At 45.4% G+C, this 21513-nt stretch overlaps 1 protein-coding gene across 9 annotated transcripts; it reads right to left on the bottom strand.

Moving 5' to 3' along the window:
* Positions 1-595: 595 nt before the first annotated feature.
* On the bottom strand, positions 596-21244 carry USP11 (ubiquitin specific peptidase 11). Of its 9 annotated transcripts, none has more exons than XM_017663141.3 (21): positions 21068-21244; positions 8628-8737; positions 8321-8451; positions 7911-8028; positions 7391-7536; positions 7199-7260; positions 6987-7086; positions 6480-6653; positions 6232-6390; positions 5651-5905; positions 5435-5518; positions 5232-5326; positions 4380-4586; positions 3673-3725; positions 3223-3483; positions 3077-3147; positions 2737-2849; positions 1664-1813; positions 1458-1573; positions 1220-1308; positions 596-1117 (listed from the first exon to the last, which is right to left on the bottom strand). In XM_017663141.3, the coding sequence occupies exons 1-21, from the start codon at positions 21199-21201 to the stop codon at positions 980-982; spliced, it is 2766 nt and encodes a 921-aa protein (XP_017518630.2). In that variant the 5' UTR covers positions 21202-21244; the 3' UTR covers positions 596-979. The 9 variants fall into 9 exon arrangements, with proteins under 9 accessions (XP_017518630.2, XP_036852249.2, XP_036852248.2 ...); XM_036996354.2 differs by having other exon boundaries at positions 3238-3483; XM_036996353.2 differs by having other exon boundaries at positions 3223-3480; positions 21068-21242.
* Positions 21245-21513: the final 269 nt, after the last annotated feature.

Raw genomic sequence — 21513 nt, 5'->3', positions numbered from 1 at the left:
ATACACTTGTCCTGCCAGTTAAGTTGGTTTGGGCCAGGCCTACCACTGCGGTTCTGCTTCTAGGACACTACTGGGGCCTGTAAGCTGGTCTGGTTCGTATCTTTATGTCCAGAAACCACACATTTGCCCACACGTAGGCCTGTCTGTTCCAGGCGCCCCTTTAGCATCATCTGTAGCACAGGCCATGTCCACAGGAAGATTTTTGTTTTGGCTCCAGAGGTCAAATGTCCCCTCTAGGAACTAACACCAGTGTAATTGACAAAGTGTGCTGCCCTCCTGACAGAACCTGAGCAAACATTGGACCTCTGTACCTCAGTTTTCCTATCTGAACCTGGAGACAATTCTTGCCTGAGAATGTTGTGAAGATTAAGTCAACACGTGTAAAATGCTCTGGAAAATACTGGGCATGCAGCTGGTGTAAGGAATCATGTCTGGTGCACAGATGGTTCTTCAAAAGCCTTTAGAATGGCACCTAGCACACAGCTGGTGCTTAGTAAGCACCCAGAGCAGCAACCATGACACAGCTAGCATTTGAGAAGCACACAATCATAAAACTGATGCTTAATAGGTACATGGAAAAAATAACTCACACTGCCAAGGAACACACTGGCACTTTATATATACACAGCAGAGGGCACAAGGGTCTCGGTAAGAAAATACACTCTGTGTTCAGGTGCACCCCACCACCACCCCCTCAGAACACCCCAGGTTGAGGACAGAGGAAAGGGGACAACCACAAATAGAGAATAAAAGGGAAGGTTAATGCACTAAGGGGCAAACACAGGTGGGGAACATACTGCCAGGAGGAGACACGACCTCTTCCTCCCCGGGAAGCAATATAGTGGCACAGGAAAACAGTAGCCACAACTAAGCATACAATGCCTGGTGCAGGGAACCTAACATGGGTAAGAGAATGGGGGTGACTACAGGAAGGCAGAGAGCAGAGATGGTTTCCTTCCCTGTGCAGGGTCGGGGCCCCTCAGTTTACATCCATGGACTCAGGGCTCGGTGCGGAACTGCAAGCAGGGGATGCTGGGGGCTCAGATAAGGTGGGCTGGGGCTGCAGGCGACGTGCCACATCCTGGCGTTGGTAGAAGAGGACATAGGCTGCCTTAGACTGTGGGTAGAGGACAGGAGTCAGTTACGGATTGGTGGCAGGGGCAGGGGTGGGGTCGGGAGGAGGAGCAAAGGGGAGAAGGGAGGACGTCGTAAGTCACACCTCAAGCTGATTCTCAGTTACAGGTGAGACGCTGTTGTCATCAAAGTAGTGCCATTGGCCACTGTCCTTGTTGCAGGCAAATGTTGTGTCTGGAAGAGACGGGGAGCTGTCCTCACCCACTCTCCTGCCCCTAAGAGGTATCTGGGTTCTCTCCCTCACTCCTCCCTTTTCAAGCCACCCCTGGGGACATCCTGACACACCCCCACCAGGGTATCCCCTCCCGGAGCCCCGCACATACAGTGGCCATCACGCAGGCCCCCATAATGGTTGGAAACTGCAATGAGATCATATTTGTACAGCTCTGGGGCTGACTCATTCTGCGGCTTGATGACAAACTCAGAGAAGTCCAAGTCCCTGTGGGCAAGGAGGGAGTTAATCCCAGTGCACACCACCCCCCCTCCACCATTCCCCATCTCCCCGCCACCAGCCTCCCCAGTCCTGGACCGGATTGGAAACTCCACAAGGGTGTCCAGCTTCTCGCGGGAGAACTTGGTATAGGAGAAGCGCTTTAAGTGAATGATGAGCGTCTCAGGCAGCGTCCACAGGTCCAGCTTCTTAGTGGCCAGCTGGTGCTTCTTACAGGTGGGGCAGTACCTACAGCAGAGCCCGAGTCAGCACACAGACACTCTCTGAGCACCTGCAGCATGCTCTGTACTACGTGACCTTCACAGGCTACCGTCTGCTCCACAGACATGCTGCTTTTACTTCTGGACCACCTGTTTCTTATAGTCTGCTCTCTTCACAGGTTAAAATCCTGTCATTCGTTCACCAAGCACTTACCCATGTTTATACTAGTGTATATTTTTGTTTGGTTTCTTATCCATAAGACTAGCCTTGTTTTAGAGCCTGCCTCTGTTCCTCTAATTTTCTCTCTTCCTACTTCACTCACCAAGTATTTCCCAACTGTCTATTGTTGAATCCTTTAGTGGTATTTTATATTTCTGTTCCCTTTCTACTCCATGGAGATGCTGCTCTTATTTCTGAGACCGTCTTTATCTTTTTGGTTCTCTCTTTAATGTTTTGTTTATGCTGTAAGGATCTATTAAGTATCTGATGCACACCCCACACCATTACAATCAGTGAGAAGAGACCCACAGTGAACTTAAGTCCTCACCTTCAAGGGGTTTACACTAATGGAAAAGAAAAATAATGATGCAAAAGGGAATCCAGGATATGACATCAATTGTATTACTGAGCTAGAAAAAAAGTAATCCTCGGCCAGGAAGAAAAGAGCATGGGGAGGGAGTGGATGGAGGCAACAGGGTGGTAAGAGGTTTCTCGTATAAGATGACATTTGATCAGAAACCTGGGTGACATGAAGGAGTCAAGTCCTGTCGATAACTGGAAGGGCATTCATGGGAGAAGGAACAGCCTAGGCAAAGGGTCTAAGGTGGAAATATGCCTGGGGTGTTGATGGTCAGAGTGTCAGGAAGGGTTTGAGTCAGGGGTGGGAGAGATATTTAAAGGTAACAGGGGCCTGGACAGGTTACCAGAAAGGCCCAATTCTGCTCCCTTACCAGGGGTTTTCCTTCTCCAGGGTCTCAACAGTGGTGAAGAGCTCAATGCACTCCTGCAGCCGTACTGGAGCCTTTTTCAGCACATATCCGACGCAGTCATGCTTCACGTAGCCCTAGGGTAGGGGAGTGGATGGCCAGGTGTGAGGATGGGTGGACTCAAGGGAATGCGGATGAAGACACACGCTGACTGGTTAAGGACACGGGCTTTGCAGCAAGAATCTGAGGCCCTGGTGGCTCTGCAGTCATAGCTTGGAGGAACTACAGCAGGGCAGCAAGGGAACATGTGAAAAGCTGAAGGGTGCATGCTAACAGTGCCCACCATCCCTGGGCTTTCATTTACCTCAGCCTCCACCTCGTCATAGTAACGTTTCTTCATCTCTGGCTCCCAGTCAATGGCAATGTACGGCTGGGCTAGGGGCAAGGGGAGGTGGTCATGGGCCCTGCTGCCAAGGAAACCCCCCTCCCGCCTCCCCAACCCTGGCTCACAGCTGAAGGAGACACCATGGGTATCCTCGTTGAAGGTGGAGCGGTCGCTAGTCCCGTTGGAATTCACTGTCTGCAGGGTGAACAGCTGCTTGCGCCATGCCCTCTGGGGCCAGTGAGATGGTCCAGGGGAGCTGTCCACGGGGGCCCGGTGCCCCCCAGCCACTCCAGAGCTGGGCCCAGCCTGCTCCATCCCAAAGTCTTGGGAGCTGCTCCCAGCCATGTGTCCAGGCTTAGGGATGTTGTCCTTATCCTCTGTGTCTGCTAGGACAGGGGAGGATGTCAGAGATGGGTGTTTGAGTCCCAGGGGACTGAGCTGCAATGCACATCCAGGTGGACCCTGTGTGGATCAGACCTACCCCAAAACCCTCAGCCTCTGACCCTCCCTCAGGCCATGGTACTGCTGGTATGGACCCTCATCCTCGTCAGTCCTCTCTCCTTCCTCTTCCTCACCTTTCTCATCCCCATCGTCCTCATCGTCTGAGCTGGGTCTGGTCACATAGCGTCTGCCAACAGAGCAGAGGAGATTCTCAAGGAGGGCCACGAGGGCAGGGAGGGCAGAGCCCGGGATTCTACCTGGCTTACGATGGAAGCCACTGGGAAACCCACACCCACAGCTGTAAAAGGTGAGCCCAGAAGGTCTCAGGAGATGACCCAGAAACACAGGAAGAGGTGGCTTGAAAATGTAGGATCTTGTGTACCCAAAGGAAGGACTGTGGATCTTAAGTATGGATAAACTACTAGTATACACGGTCAGCTGTAAATTTCAATCAGGGAAGGCCTCTGAGGAATGGACTTGTAGGTATGAGAGGGAGAGGCTGCCTTGGTTAAGGACTCTGGGTTTTAAGCCCAATGAGAATCTATTGGTAAAAATACAAATAACCAAGCCTCTCCGAGGACGAGACAATTAAGTACAAGATGAAATTGTCCATACTTTGCCCATTTTGTTCACCTCTGTATGGCCAGCACCTGGGAGAGGCTGTGGTGAAGCCAGAGGCTTAGAAGAAAAAAAAAGCCAACCTACAAGTTCCTCTCGGGCCTTGTTAAGTTTGAGCAGTTGTCTTATGGACGTGGCAGGGAGGAAGCAACTAAGCAGCTAGACACCCAGGTCTGAGTTCAGACCACACATTCCACCCTTGACCCCCAAGAGGCAGACTCACGAGAGGCGGTACAGTAGGATGTGATACAGGGCATCCCAGGAGAGCCGGTCCCGGGGCACTGACACCAGAAGCGGGTGCCCAAAGAGCATCAGGCCGTAGTAGGAACTGTTATAGTCCTGGGCCGGGGTGCGCTCCCGCAGGTAGATAGGAAGCACAACATCCTCTCGGGAATTTTCGCCAATAGCAGCTCTGCCTGACACCTCATATCTGTGGGGGATGGACATCAGGTCACGTCTGATCAGGATACCCATGCAGACTCTGCTGCAGGTACTCACTGTTTGGAAGTATTTTTAGAAGGGCTCAAAGAGACACTCAGGGTTCTGTGCTCTACATATTGTTAGGTGATTTACACAGTGTTTTGTTCATATGTTGTTTTATAAAGTACTTTGATATTATCAGAGCAGAGGGAGCTAATTAAAAGTTTTTCGCAACAAAGGGATTTAAAATGATTTTGGAAAACATTGTTTGGTTTACAAAGAACTTTTCTACTCATGAAGCACCTTTTGTTTTCATTACCTAAAGATCTCAAGTTTGTTCTGAATGCTGTTATGTTCAGAAAGCATCTTAGTGTTCCCTATTCCAAACATCAGGTTCACTGTTTGAGGACTGTGACACGAGTTGAGGGATGCAGACCAGCGTCTGGTACACAGAAGGTGCTCAGTAAGTGCTGAGTAACATGAAGAAAGAGAGGAGGCTCCCTCACTTAACAAGGAAGCAAACAACCAAGGGGCACAGAGCCTAAGCCCTGCATAAGGCAGTTGCCCCATGAATCAGGCTTAGGAGGGGAGTGGGAAGGTGGCTAAATAGAGGAGGTTCCTAAGAAACCCCTTTTTTACAGGTCCCCTCACTCACATGAAGATATCATCTCGGTCCAAGATGCTACTCAGAGACTCCTCCAGTTGGTAGATCTTATAGAAGCGGTGACTGAAGACATCGGCCACCATCATCTGGGAATGGGATGCAAAGGCGGGGCTGGTCAGTGTGCCAGGTCTGCCCAGACCCTCTGCCTCCTTGCCCCTGAATCCCACCCTTCCTCCATCTCTGAAGGGCCTCACCCTTTCTGGCGAGACACCAGTGTGCTTGGCCAGGGCCACACACAGATCTGAGATCTTGCCTTTCTTGGGGACGACCAGCCGGTGCTGAAGAAGAGACAGTATCCATCAAAGAGCAGAGGGTATGTGCTTAGTGAAGGAAGCCTTGAGGTATGGCCCTGTAATCAAACTCTGCTACATGTCCCTCACTGAATTCCCATGTCCCCACTACCTCTATACCTGCTCTGGCTTGCGGCGGGGATCCATAGAGACAAAGAAGACCTCCATGACCCTCTTGTGGCTGACAGGCAGTGGGACACTGAGGTAGCAGAAGGGGTCAAAGGTCACAGACACGTTGCCACAGTCGGGACACACCAGTGTGGACTTGAAGAGGCCGTGGAAAGTGTCCACAATCACAGAATCGTTCCGCCGTTTGTGGTTCTGCCAGGCCTCCTGAGCGACCTCCTGTTGACAGTGCCATGGTGGGTGGTGGGCCTTGCCCGGAGCAGGGAGAAACCATGATTGGGATGGGATGGGTATGGGGTTAAAGTGAAGGTTAGGATAAAGTCCAGTTGTAGAGTACAGCCAGGGCTATCTGGAGACTGTTCATTGTTCACTGTCGGGCTTGAGGGTTCTCTTGGGCAGGAGACTGGGCGGGGGTTAACTCTGGGTTGGGTGTGGGTGTGGGCCAAGGTTGAGACTGAGATTGGAGCTGAGGTCAGGTGCAGTGTGAGATATCCCAGGGAGGCCAGAGAACCCCTGAGCAGAGGCCTTGGTGGCTCTACTGGGGCTCTCGGAATGGGTCTTTCAGGAGTGCCTACCTGATCTGGCCTCCCAGCAGCATCACACAGCTCCACATATTCCTTCTTCTTGATACGATTGAGGTCCTCATGCAGTCCATCCAGGAGGAATGACAACAGCTCCTGTGAGTCATGCTGCTGATAGCCCAGGAACTGGGATGCAAAGTGGCCGACCTTGGTCTGAGAAGATGGGCAGGGCCGTCAGAGAGAGGAGGAGCTACGAGAGTCCAGAAGGGGTGGGTAGGGGGCAGCCCAGAGCTGAGTCCCACCTTGAACACATTGGGCACGATGGAGCGGTGGCGGCCGGACCATGCCTGCTTCACCAGGTCTGCATAGGCCTCTGCAATCTCCCCCTTCATGCCCAGTGGGTTGCAGAAGTTGAGCTCCTCCAGGTAGCAGTTTTTGAGGAAGTACTCGGTGAGCTGTGGCACGTTGCTGAGGCACTGCACGGAGCAGGGCCGGGGTGAATGAGGCACAGAAGAGGAGAGAGAGATGACCAAGGTGGGGACAGAGAGAAGGGGTGGGTGATGGAGGAGAGAAGACAGCAGCATTTTAGGAGAAGGAAGAACGTGGTGACAAAGGAGAGGAAAAGGAAAGCAGGGGGCAAGCAGAGGGAGAAGGTATTTATGCTCCAGTGAGGACCATGGGTATGTCGAGCTGGACTTACGGGGCCCTAGCTTCCAACCTGACCCCTTGTACCCCCAGCTCTGTCCCCCAACCCCCACCACTTGAAGCCCACCCCTGCAGCTGTGCCAGACACAGCCTAATGGCTCAACCTGCAGGGCCGAGTTCATGAAGCACGTGTTGCCCAGGTTAGTGAGACCACAGATGCCTGGCTGGCCATGGAATTCCTGATCTTCCTCCGATGCGCTATTCCTGGGGTAGATGAGAAACTCTTAGTGGCTGGGGGGTCTATTGCATGAGGGTGAAATGTGCTTATGGCATCAGCTATTCTGCTCACTCTGGACCAGACAACCCCAGGGCTTACATGACTTGTGGCTGGGCACCTGTCCAAGTGCCATCCCTGTTTTGGGTCTCCATGATGACCAGCTGGGTTAGAGAAAGAGAAAGAAAAAGCAAGAAAGGTGTTCACGGAGGGCCTGTGGGCATTGAGCTCCCACTCCTTACTTCCCCCCATCTGAGCACAGCTGGGGAGCAGAAAAGCCCTTGCCACCCTCACCTGCCCAGACTTGAGGGCGGCGTCAAGCACTGTGATGTGTGTGTTGCACAACCTCTCGAAAAAGCCCTCTGCGTTCTTAATCCACAGCCGGGTCTCTTCCTGGGGGCTCACCAGAAACTGCTCTTGAGCGGTACACAAAACTAGGTCTGTGGAGGGTGATGGAGCATTTGGGACCCAGAATGATGAACCCATTTTCCCATCAGACTCCTGACTCATTGCACAGACTGTGTACACCTTGCCAATACCCTGTGTCCCAGCTGACTGGTCTATACTCAGGACTTGAGACCCCCAGCAAATACCCTTTGCTACAACATCTAAGCCACTATACTGTAGCTCACATACTCAGGACTCTAGGGGACCCCTCAGGGCCTCTGTCCAACTTGACCAATACCTCCTTGGTCCTCCTAAGTCTGACCAATGCCTTCTCAGTCTGCCACAGCTGAACTCCATGCATTCTTAGGTCACTAAGCTGGGACCAACAGCTGGTAATGCCAACTTATTCTGTGACCCTTAGACTCACCAACAGAATCTGTGTGGCTGAATTGAGCAGTGTGAGGTGTGTCCATATCACTGTGCTTGACAAGCAGCAGCTCTACTGGGTACACGTCAACCTTCCAGATGCTGTGCAGCTCCACAACCTGGGAGGGAGGAAGGGCAGGTACACAGGTGTACCCCCATGGAATACACACGCAGAGGCAGGCGCAACTACCTCTGAGATAAGAGGAGCATATACACAGGTGAACACACACAAGAACACCCTGAGATACCAATGCAACGAGGACAGAGGAGTGCAGACACAGGTGCCTCTATCCAGCTTATGTGGAAGACACATGTCCACACGATACTGGACCCATCCTGGGCCTACAAGGATTCTGTCCTATCTCACTCCCCACAGAATCTACTCCCCAGCACCTGCCCCACCTAGTATACCTTGTGTTCGATGGGTGGCTGGCCATGCTCTAGACCATACCAGTTGACCAGGTGATGCCAAGCAGCCGCTGGGAGCAGCACATAGTCTTCCCCTTCCAACAATCCCTTCTTCAGGTGCCAGTTTACTTGGTCTGTGCAGAGGCAGGGGGAGGTGGCAGAGGAAGATTCAGGGAAGGAAACTGATGAGTCACTCTGGTGGTCATTTCACCAGTGACCTAGCACAGAGAAGGGGCTTAGGACCATTTGTAGGGACAGAGGGGACAAGAACTCCAGGGCTAAGCTGATGTGGGAGGCAGAAGCCTGGTACCTTCAAAGAACTCAGCATTGTTGATGTAGCCAGGGAAGGTTCTGGAATCCTGGTCTCTTCCCTGCACGTGTAATTCCCACTGTTTGTACCAGTGTTGCTCCACAAGGAACCTGGACCGGACAGGCAACAGAGGTGTCACATGGTTATCTGGGGGTCAGTGGTATCATTTCCCATGGTTATCAAACTAAGAGTATCAACACATTAGAAGTCAAGATGACAAATTTCATGTATGCCTTAAACTAATACAAAATCATGTCAATTATATCTCAAAAAATAAAATTCTTTCCAGAACTCAACAAGAAGAAAAAAAGTTTCAGCAGCATATGAAAGTAAAGTAGAAGCAAGATTTTATTCAGTGAAATTCAGATTTGGTTTGATTACCTAACTTCTTAGGATACAAGAAGAGATTTGACTTTACAATCAGAAAATGCGCTCAATAATGGCAAACAACAACAACAAACACCCACATCTAGACTGCCAGAAAACGTGAGGTTTTTTTTAAAGTATAAACAATAATCAGACTCAAAATATTTGTTATTTGCAGTGGTTACAAGGCTTCAGCCATTCGCTAAGAGTTCACTGTTTGTAAAGGATGCAGAAAGGCAAAAATCTTCAGCTAAGGAATGGATTATGAAATCCTGAGTCTGCTCAGAAACTGGAAAGAATTTAAAATACTAAAAACAAATCATGAAGTTCACCTTCAAAAACTGCATATCATTCTTTTTCATCATTTTTGTATTTTGGATTTTGGCTTTATAATAAACTCTTGAGCTTATGGTGAGTACCTTGACCTTTTTAAAAAATTCTGGTAAAAAAACACATAATGGGTGGAGCCAAGATGGTGGTGTGAGTAGAGCAGCGGAAATCTCCTCCCAAAACCATATATATTTTTGAAAATACAACAAATACAACTATACCTAAAAGAGAGACCAGAAGATACAGGACAACAGCCAGACTACATCTACACCTATGAGAACCCAGCACCTTGCGAAGGGGGTAAGATACAAGCCCCGGCCCAGCGGGACCCGAGCGCCCCTCACCCCAGCTCCCGGCGGGAGGAGAGGAGTTGGAGCTGGGAAGGAGAAGGAGCCCAGGACTGCTAAACACCCAGCCCTAGCCATCCACACTGGAGCGCAGACACACAGCGCATGTGTGGGGTGCTGGAAAGTAGGGAAACAGGACAGTAAGACCTGTGAGCAGGTCCCCGCAGTCAGTGCCCTGGGACAAAGAAAAGCGAGTGCTTTTTGAAAGTCTTAAAGGCACAGGGACCCCACAGCTGGATGGAAACGTCCCGGACACTTAGCCCAGCGTCTGGGAATCCCAGGGAACTCCAAGTGCCCTAATCCCCTGGGCGGCAGCGCAGGTTGGAGGGCCCTCAAGGAGATGAACAGCCTCCCGCCTGTTTCCCCTCCGATGCGGCTCTGCCATAGTGGAGAAGCAGCCTGAGGCAGTAGGGCAGAGCTTCTTTCACAGCCGCCAGGCAAGAATTAGAAACCCCGTCGGCACGCAGCTACCCACCACAAGCCACTAGGGGTCGCTGTTCTCCAAGGAGAGGAAGGCCACAAACCAGCAAGAAGGGACGTTCTCCCAGCCAACACACGTGCCAGCTCCCCACAAATACCTCTATTGCCATGAAAAGGCAAAAGAATTTGATACAGACCAGACTAACCCAGACATCCTCCCCTGACAAGGAATATGGGGAGATAGACCTAACCAATCTCCCTGAAAAAGAATTCAAAATAAAGGTCATAACCATGCTGATGGAGATGCAGAGAAATATGCAAGAGCTAAGGGATGATGTCCGGAAGGAGATTACAGAAATGAAACAATCTCTGGAAGGATTTATAAGCAGAATGGATAAGATGCAAGAGGCCATTGATGGAATAGAAACCAGAGAACAGGAATGCATAGAAGCTGACACAGAAAGAGATAAAAGGATCTCCAGGAATGAATCAATATTAAGAGAACTGTGTGACCAATCAAAACGGAACAATATTCGCATTATAGGGGTACCAGAAGAAGAGAGAGAAAAAGGAATAGAAAGTGTATTTGAAGAAATAATTGCTGAAAACTTCCCCAAACTGGGGGAGGAAATAATCGTTCAGACCACGGAAGTATACAGAACTCCCAACAGAAGGGACCCACGGAGGACAACACCAAGACACATAATAATTAAAATGGCAAAGATCAAGGACAAGGAGAGAGTTTTAAAGGAAGCTAGAGAGAGGAAAAAGGTCACCTACAAAGGAAAACCCATCAGGCTATCATCAGACTTCTCAACATAAAACTTACAGGCCAGAAGAGAATGGCATGATATATTTAACACAATGAAACAGAAGGGCCTTGAACCAAGAATACTGTATACAGCACAATAATCATTTAAATATGAAGGAGGGATTAAACAATTCCCAGACAAACAAAAGTTGCAGGAATTTGCCTCCCACAAACCACCTCTACAGGGTATTTTAGAGGGACTGTTCTAGACGGGAGCACTCCTAAGACTAAACAGATGTCACCAGAGAAAATAAAATCAGAGCACAGAAAGCAAACCAACCAAATACTAACTAAAGGCAAAAAATAAAATCAACTACCCACAAAGCAGTTAAAGGAAACACAAAACAGCACAGAATAAAACACTCAACATATAAAGAATGGAGGAGGAGGAGTAAGAAGGAAGAGAAATAAAGAATCACCAGTGATCATAATAGCTCAATTAGCGATTTAAGTTAGGCAGTAAGATACTGAAGAAGCTAACCCTGAACCTTTGGTAACCACGAAACTAAAGCCTGCAATCGCAGTAAGTACATATCTTTCAATAATACCCTAAATGTAAACAGACTGAATGTACCAATCAAAAGACACAGAGTAATAGAATGGATAAAAAAGCAAGACCCATCTATATCCTGCTTACAAGAGACCCACCTCAAACCCAAAGACATGCACAGACTAAAAGTCAAGGGATGGAAAAAGATATTTCATGCAAACAACAGGGAGAAAAAAGCAGGTGTTGCAGTACTAGTGTCAGACAAAATAGACTTCAAAACGAAGAAAGTAACAAGAGGTAAAGAAGGACATTACATAATGATAAAGGGCTCAGTCCAACAAGAGGATATAACCATTCTAAATATATATGCACCCAACACAGGAGCACCAGCATATGTGAAAAAAATACTAACAGAACTAAAGGAGGAAATAGAATGCAATGCATTCATTTTAGGAGACTTCAACAAACCACTCACTCTAAAGGACAGATCCACCAGAGAGAAAATAAGTAAGGACACAGAAGCATTGAACAACACACTAGAACAGATGTACCTAATAGACATCTATAGAGCCCTACATCCAAAAGCAACAGGATACACATTCTTCTCAAGTGCACATGGAACATTTTCCAGAATAGACCACAAACTAGGCCACAAAAAGAGCCTCAGTAAATTCCAAAAGATTGAAATCCTACCAACTAATTTTTCGACCACAAAAGTATAAAACTAGATATAAATTGTACAAAGAAAGCAAAAAGGCTCACAAACACATGGAGGCTTAACAACATGCTCCTAAATAATCAATGGATCAACGACCAAATTAAAATGGAGATCCAGCAATATATGGAAACAAAGGACAACAAGAACACAAAGCCCCAACTTCTGTGGGACACAGTGAAAACAGTCTTAAGAGGAAAGTATATAGCAATCCAGGCATACTTAAAGAAGGAAGAACAATCCCAAATGAATAGTCTAACATCACAATTATTGAAACTGGAAAAAGAAGAACAAATGAGGCCTAAGGTCAGCAGAAGGAGGGACATAATAAAGACCAGAGAAGAAATAAATAAAATTGAGAAGAATAAAACAATAGAAAAAAAATGAATGAAATCAAGAGCTGGTTATTTGAGAAAATAAACAAAAGATAAGCCTCTAGACAGACTTATTAAGAGAAAGAGAGAATCAACACACATAAACAGAATCAGAAACAAGAAAGGAAACATCACAACGGACCCCATAGAATTACAAAGAATTATTAGAGAATACTATTGAAACCTATATGCTAACAAGCTGGAAAACCTAGAAGAAATGGACAACTGCTTAGAAAAATACAACCTCCCAAGACTGACCAAGGAAGAAACACAAAATCTAAACAAACCAATTACCAGCAAAGAAATTGAAACGGTAATCAAAAACTACCCAGGAACAAAACCCCCAGGCCAGATGGATTTACCTTGGAATTTTATCAGACATACAGAAAAGACATAATACCCATTCTCCTTAAAGTTTTCCAAACAATAGAAGAGTGGGGAATACTCCCAAACTCATTCTATGAAGCCAACATTACCCTAATACCAAAACCAGGCAAAGACCCCACCAAAAAAGAAAATTACAGGCCAATATCCCTGATGAACGTTAGATGCAAAAATATCAAACAAAATATTAGCAAACCAAATTCAAAAATACATCAAGAGGATCATACACCATGACCAAGTGGGATTCATCCCAGAGATGCAAGGATAGTACAACATTCGAAAATCCATCAACATCATCCAACACATAAACAAAAAGAAAGACAAAAAATACATGATCATCTCCATAGATGCTGAAAAAGCATTCAACAAAATTCAACATCCATTCATGATAAAAACTCTCAGCAAAATGGGTATACATGGAAAGTACCTCAACATAATAAAGACCATATATGATAAGCCCACAGCCAACATCATACTGAACAGTAAAAAGCTGAAAGCTTTTCCTCTGAGATCGGGAACAAGATAGGGATGCCCACTCTCCCCACTGTTATACAACATAGTACTGGAGGTCCTAGCCATGACAATTAGACAAAACAAAGAAATACAACCAATTCAAATTGGTAAAGAAGAAGTTAAGCTGTCACTATTTGCAGATGACATGATACTGTACATAAAAAACCTTAAAGACTACACTCCAAAACTACTAGAACTAATATCGGAATTCAGCAAACTTGCAGGATACAAAATTCACACACAGAAATCTGTGGCTTTCCTATACACTAACAATGAACCAATAGAAAGAGAAATCAGGGAAACAATTTCATTCACAATTGCATCAAAAAGAATAAAGTACCTAGGAATAAACCTAACCAAGGAAGTGAAAGACCTATACCCTGAAAACTATAAGACACTCAAGAGAAATTAAAGAGGACACTAATAAATGGAAACTCATCCCATGCTCTTGGCTAGGAAGAATTAATACGTCAAAATGGCCATCCTGCCCAAAGCAATATACCGATTTGATGCAATCCCTATCAAATTACCAACAACATTCTTCAACGAACTGGAACAAATAGTTCAAAACTTCATATGGAAACACCGAAGACCCCAAATAGCCAAAGCAGTCCTGAGAAGGAAGAATAAAGTGGGAGGGATCTCCCTCCCCAACTTCAAGCTCTACTACAAAGCCACAGTAATCAAGACAATTTGGTACTGGCACAAGAACAGAGCCACAGACCAGTGGAAGAGTAAAGAGACTTCAGACATTAACCCAAACATATATGGTCAATTAATATACGATAAAGGAGCCATGGACATACAATGGGGAAATGACAGTCTCTTCAACGGATGGTGCTGGCAAAACTGGACAGCTACATGTAAGAAAATGAAACTGGATCACTGTCTAATCCCATACACAAAAGTAAATTCGAAATGGATCAAAGACCTGAATGTAAGTCATGAAACCATAAAACTCCTAGAAAAAAACATAGGCAAAAATCTCTTGGACATGAGTGACTTCTTCATGAACATATCTCCCTGGGCAAGGGAAACAAAAGCAAAAATGAACAAATGGGACTATATCAAGCTGAAAAGCTTCTGTACAGCAAAGGATACCATCAATAGAACAAAAAGGTACCCTACAGTATGGGAGAATATATTCATTAATGACAGATCCAATAAATGGTTGACATCCAAAATATATAAAGAGCTCATGGACCTCAACAAACAAAAAGCAAATAATCCAACTAAAAAATGGGCAGAGGAGCTGAACAGACAGTTCAGCAAAGAAGAAATTCAGATGGCCAACAGACACATGAAAAGATGCTCCACATTGCTACTCATCAGAGAAATGCAAATTAAAACCACAATGAGATATCACCTCACACTGGTAAGGATCACTACCATCCAAAAGACAAACAACAACAAATGTTGGCGAGGTTGTAGAGAAAGGGGAACCCTCCTCCACTGCTGATGGGAATGTAAATTAGTTCAAACATTGTGGAAAGCCGTATGGAGGTCCCTCAAAAAGCTCAAAATAGACATACCATTCAACCCAGGAATTCCACTTCTAGGAATTTACCCTAAGAATGTAGTAGCTCAGTTTGAAAAAGACTGATGCACCCCCATGTTTATCACAGCACTATTTACAATAGCCAGGAAATGGAAGCAACCTAAATGTCCATCAGTAGATGAATGGATAAAGAAGATGTGGTACATATACACAATGGAATGTTATTCAGCCATAAGAAGAAAACAAATCCTACCATTTGCAACAACATGGATGGAGCAAGAGTGTATTATACTCAGTGAAATAAGCCAGGTGAAGAAAGACAAGTATCAAATGATTTCACTCGTATGTGGAGTATAAGAATAAAGAAAAACTGAAGGAACAAAACAGCAGCAGACTCACAGAACCCAAAAATGGACTAACAGTTACCAAAGGGAAAGGGACTGAGGAGGATGGGTGGGAAGGGAAGGATAAGGGGTGGGGAGGAAGCAAGGGGGTATTACGATTAGCATGTATAATTAGCATGTAGGGTGGGCATGGGGAGGGCTGTGCAACACAGGGAAGACAAGTAGTGATTCTACGCTGATGGAAAGTGACTGTAATGGGGTGTGTGGGGGGTACTTGGTGAAGGGGGGAACCTAGTAAACATAATGTTCTTCATGTAATTGTAGATTAATGATAACACAATTAAAAAAATAATAAATAAATAAGTAACTCATAATGAAATTTACCATCTGAACCATTTTTAAGCGGATTAGCTCTCTTTTATATGAGAAACTTTTTTGTGTTCTACTAGGTTAAACATTAAGGACTGTTGCAACCTGCCTTTTTAAAATCCCATGAGAAATTCTCAAGTGTGAAAAATACTTGATATATAGTAAATGCTAAATGAATATTACCTGTTACTGTTTCAACCCCAGGGCTTGGATGTAAAAGCTCACACATGTATCAGACACACAACACACACAGACATACACACACACTATGAATTTCTGACACATAAAAGGCTGTCCCAAGTAGTAAATACCATCAAATAAACACTTTTTAAAAAATTACAAAATGGTTGAAAAATACATAACATTGGTTAGTTTTCCAGCAATTTAACCCTAAAAACGGGCTTCTTTAAAATGGCAACTTTCCTTTGTTTATAAAAGGATCTGAGAGGCAAGGGAATGGAGGGACAGAAAAACCTTAGAAGCCTCACAAGTCACCTCAATAGGCAAACATTTGTTTTGTTTTGTTTTTTTCTGGCTGCTCTGGCCCCCACAGCCCCTGCATAACAGTCATGCCAAGCACACACGCCCTCCCTGCCCTGGTGGCTCATGCCACAAACTTCCCATCACTCATCTAGAGGGATTCCCCTGCTTACACCTATACCACCTGCTTCATGGCTTTAACTGCCTCCGCTGACAGTCAGGAGGTTAATTTATTCAGTAGAGAGCTAATTTACAGTTAATGGGACTTTCAATGCAAAGGGCGGCACTGCTCATCTTTTTTGAAGAATAGATTTTATGGGAAACCAACATTAAAATAACCCTTTATAGGGGCAAGCAACCTCCAGACCTGGCTATGACCTGAATTTCTAAAGGCTTCATAGACGTCTGAAGTTTTACACAACTTTTCACAAAATCTTTCTTTCTTCAATTCAGATGCTTTAAAAAATTTTAACATCTCTGAAATTAGGATGTCTCCTATCTGTCAGCCCAGGTGGCAGTCATGACAGTTGTTACTGTCTGACGGAAAAGCACCCATATTGTTCTATTTACTCCTAGGTATTCAATTTTTTAGATGCTATCATAAATGGTATCTTTCAATTTTCTAATTTTTTGTTGCTAGTATATAGAAATACATTTGTGCTTCTTCAAATTTGTTAAGATGATAGGAAATATGTGATTTGGGAAAAAAAATTACTAAATAGTATTTTCTGTCCTTTAGTTTGCTCTAGTGTCTGGAGAAAAGAAAATTGGTTCTTTGGTTAAGTAATGATTTACACAATTGGTTAATTATACTGGGTACAATGATGATTCCCTAGTTGTTTATTAAAAGGCTGTTAGCTTATTCAAATGGTAAATGTAATATTACATTGTTTTAAATGTATTATATCATATATCTGCATAAGCCTAAATATATATAAAAGCAAATAAATAAATCCCTTACTGTAAAAATTATTAAATGAATAGTGTACCAAAGGAGGAAATTGAGCACCTTGGGCCTTTTCTATAAAATGACACTAATTTATACCCAGATTAGAAGTTCCTTTTTGTCACCAAATTATTTTTAATTCTTGGTGCTTTCTGACATCCTCTTGACTCATTTTTAAGAGATTCCTTGCTTAAGAAAAAGTAAGCACCTAACAATCTTTGTTGTTTATCACTGTGCATTGTTACAAAGCTGACTATAAATATTTGTCGTTCCTTCAACTTTTGTCTTTTCTAACATCTATTCTTGATTTGTCATTCCCAATTCAGGCCCCAAACTCAGAAAAATAACACTGTTAAAATGTTCTTTTATACCTGAATTATTTCTGGGAGACAACCTAAAAATCTGCTCCTTTGCTCTTTAAAAGGAATGACAATGGGCATCATTATGTTGACCTGAAACGCTCCAAATTGTAAGTAACTTGAAATTTTTATAAACCTGATTTTTTTCAAGCCTGGATTTCTTTATATTTAATATTTAAAAAACCAACAGACCAAAAAGGGTTTATCTTCCTAGCTTAATTATAGTTCATAATATGTAATTAGATATGCTAACATAAATGTTTTTCAGTAACTGCCTACATGTCAAGCTAAAAGGCATACTCGTGTTCAAGCAACAGACTACACAGTTACTGTCCACCAAGAGAATCCCCCTGCAGGATACTGGATTCACAAGCCCTTTTTTCTCTTTTGAAAAGTCTGAACAACTAGGGGTACTAACTCAATCACAAGGGAACTGTCAGAGGCCTGCTATTTCAGTCTTTCATGAGATCCAGTAGCCAATAACTGTAGAGTTATAGCAACAATCGTCAATCAAACGTGAAAAATTTCAGTTGCTTTCATTTTAAGGTCTTCATTAAACTTAATGATTCCCTATGCCATGCAGACTTCTCCACTGACAGAAAATGCACCAACATTTCCAGGCTAACCCTTAAAACTTCAACGGAGCACTCCCACATCGCTATCCATCCCACAACACTGAACCGGGGGACACCCTCCCTCCTGCACCATAACAAAGAACCCCATGCCTGCTTACCTGTTAGGAAACTATCCACACCATGCACAGACTTCCTAGAGGCACCCTCCACTATCACCGATCTAAATATGTTCGTAGATGGTTCATCCTCAAAAAAGAAAACCTACAAATTGCCAAGGAAGCTATACTCCAGAGATTTGAGTTTACTCTTAAAATACAAACAGCTCCTAGGAATTAATTCAGTTCAGACGGCTAAATTAATAATTGTCCTCACCCACATCTTCCAGCTGACAAAAGCTAGAAGGTGCAAATACTGACAATAGGTCTATGATTTGGGGCTTAGTTAGTGATTTCGCAAAGCTTTATAAACACAAATTTCCTGACCACAGCAGTAAACCCCTATAAAATGGATGGCAAATTAAAGAGCTGCTTTGTTTGCTCTTACCTATACAGATATGCATTAAATAGAGTTACAGAAAAACTTTTCACGGTATCATCCACAGTAGCAGAGATAAACTGGCTTCAATATTGAACCAACATTGGTGGGGTAATTTTTATTGACAGAACGTTAATTTTAAAAATTCACATAACATAAAATTAACCATTTTAAAGTGAACAATTCAGTGGCATTTAGTACGCTCACAATGTGGTGCAACCACCACCTCTATCTAGTTTCAAAACATTTTCAAAACCCCAAAAGGAGACCCATACGGGTGGCGTAATTTTAAAGGGTACTGTCATGACAAAGCTGTAAAGGTAGGATGCGCAGGAATCCAATCCCCCAGGCCCTTCTGAACACCTCCAAATGGGCTATAAAAACGTTCCCATTATCGTTTATTCTCAGGATGGATTAAGGCTTTTCCTTGCTGGAGAGCTACAGCGTAATGGTTTAAAAAAAAATTGCTTGACTGCGTATTCCGATTTGGGAAATCTCAACATGATTAAAGAACTCTGTAACATGGGCAAACCTCAGGTGACAGCATGTGTGAGGGGTTTGAGGAAAGCAAAGCACAATATGGCGGGATGGAGAGAATGAGGGGGAGGGTAATCAGAGATGGGAGAAGAATCAGAGCTGGGGACCAACTTCGTAATCCGAAAGCTTTGTAAGTCATTCTAAGAATTTTAGCATTTACGCTGAGTGAGATGGGAAGCTGTTAAAATGTTTTGAGGAATGGACATACCTCATGTTTTTATTAATTACCGTGTACAGAAAGGGGAAAATAGTACCTTTACAGTGGAGAAATCGGCCAGATACCACCTTCACCAAGCGATCGAGGCCAACATCACCAATGACGTCATGTGGATATACTATGGACCAACTGACGTGACGCTAAGGGCACCTGGTATGCATCCAGTATGATTTCATATATATCCTCCATGAAATGAAAGCTTAGACCACAAACACTATTTAGGAATGCATACAGTGGTCGGAAAATGTTAACGAAATTAAGAATCAGGGTTAAGTTTCCCGTGGCGCAGAGAGGGAGACTGTAGGATGCCTTAAGGTAATGGTCTGAATTCTTAACCAGGCTGGTGAATTCAGTTTTTTGTTTTATTATTCTTTACATTTTTTATTTTTAAATAGACTCAGGAAAATTGCAGAAAATATACAAAGAACTCCCGTATGCCCTTCATCCAGATACCCCAAATTTGATATTTTACCTACTGTTTCTTTAAATATGTTTTTATATATGCTATTTTCCCAACCGTTTGTGAGTAAGCTGCTTACACGATGGTTATTTAACCCCTAGATATTTCGATGTGTATTTCTTAAAAACAAAGGTATTTCCTTTCATAAGCACAATACAATTATCAAAAACAAGAAATGAGCAGAACCAATATCAATGTACAGACCTTCCAAATTCCACCAACATCTTTTACAGCAAAAGAGAGAAAATTAATCTGTTTTAAGTGATTTTCTTCCTGCTCCAGGATCCAATCTAGGATCACAGATTGCATTTAGTTATCACAACTTATTAAATACCATTAATTCCTTCAACCTGGAACAGTTCTTCATCCTTTGTCTTTTACGACCTTGACATTTTTGAAGAGCAAAGGCCGTTTATTTTTATAGAATGTCCATCAATTTGGGCTACGTGAACGTTTTATGTCATCTTTTTAGGTCTTACGTATTTCGCAACTTAAACGAGATGCAATTCGGCGAGTAAGAAAATGAACCCAGCAATAGTACATTTCAAGCACTAAGTTAGCAAAGAAATCAGTAAAACAAGCTGATTTATCAAGGTACGCATCGACATCTTTTTAAAGCTATTTTCTTCTGATTACAGAAGCACAACAGTACTAAAACAGAAAACAGAGGCAACACTAAAGGCCCCTCCCGTGCCAATCACCTGCACTTTCTCCCGTCCTGGGAAGGTCTCCGCCAGAGGCAAAAACCTCGCCGCGTCACAAACTTTGCTCATTCGCAGGCGCCATTTTCTACTACATAGACAGCACCTCCCCTCTGCAGTCCTTTGCTCAGCTTCAGGGCACACCCCCTCGACACACGTCACAAGCCTCGTTCCCAGGAGCCAGCTATCTCGCACCGTCCGCAGCCCTTCGGCTCGGATTCCGCTCTCCTGCCGGACGTCACCCGCCCAGCCTCATTCTCAGGCGCTCCGCAGAGCTGCCACAGGCCACCCCACCTCCAGATGCTACATTTCCTCAAGCCGACCAGGCCACGCGCCCCCGGCCTCCGCCATCTCCCTTCCACGCTCCAAGTTTCACTGCGCAGCCTCGGCCCCACCTCCGCGGTCGCCTCCCCACAGAACCCGCCCCGCCTCTGCCTCTCCACAGCAAACCGGGTCTGGTTCTCCGGGGGCCGAGGCCCTCACACAGGCCCCGCCTCTGTCCCCACGGCGGGCCACTCACAGGCGCTTCCCCGCCTCCTTCACGCTCCGTCCCACAGGCCACTCCCCCGCACTCCCGGCGGTTCGGTGGACCTCTGCCGTGAAGGCTGCCACCCTCGCCATCGCCCCCACCGTTCCCTCAACTGAGGTACCGCTTGCAACCCTGCCTCACCAGCTTTCGCCGACCTGCAGTGGACGCTCTCGCCCAGTCTCGCCGTTCTCGATCTGGCGCCGCTGGCTGTCCAAGCCCGGCATCGCTTTGCACTGTGGCTGTCGGTACAGTGCCGCAGCTGAGACCTCCGCCATCGCCGTTCGCCCTAGTCTCACAGCCACCGCAGCTGGAGATATGAAGAGGCCCCTCAATGGCCACTTCCGGATTCTGGTACCGGAAACGGAAACCGAGCCCCCCAAACAGACGGGCGGTGGCTGCTGCCATCTTGAAAATCAACCCCCACGCTCGGATGCGCCTCAGGGCTAGGCGGCCATCAGAGCGTGGGCAGCGCCTCAGGGCTAGGCGGCCATCAGAGCGTGGGCAGTGATCTTTGAGACCAGTTGGCAGGGTAAAACTTCTAGCTAGGAACTGGAGAAGGGTGCCTGGTAGGATTCTAATGCCATGTT

The sequence above is a fragment of the Manis javanica genome, chromosome X, assembly GCF_040802235.1.
Source record: "Manis javanica isolate MJ-LG chromosome X, MJ_LKY, whole genome shotgun sequence".
NCBI classification, from domain to species: Eukaryota; Metazoa; Chordata; class Mammalia; order Pholidota; family Manidae; genus Manis; species Manis javanica.
The sequence above is the reverse complement of the archived record's forward strand: the minus strand, read 5'-3'. Positions and strand labels throughout refer to the sequence as shown.

Coding starts and splice junctions, on each gene's coding strand:
- USP11 (XM_017663141.3), bottom strand. CDS start 21,201: ATGGCGGAGGTCTCAGCTGCGGCACTGTACCGACAGCCACAGTGCAAA. Junction 5,327..5,434: donor CTGGTGTCTCGCCAGAAAGG/GTGAGGCCCTTC, acceptor TCCCATTCCCAG/ATGATGGTGGCCGATGTCTT. Junction 1,309..1,457: donor GGGCCTGCGTGATGGCCACT/GTATGTGCGGGG, acceptor CGTCTCTTCCAG/ACACAACATTTGCCTGCAAC.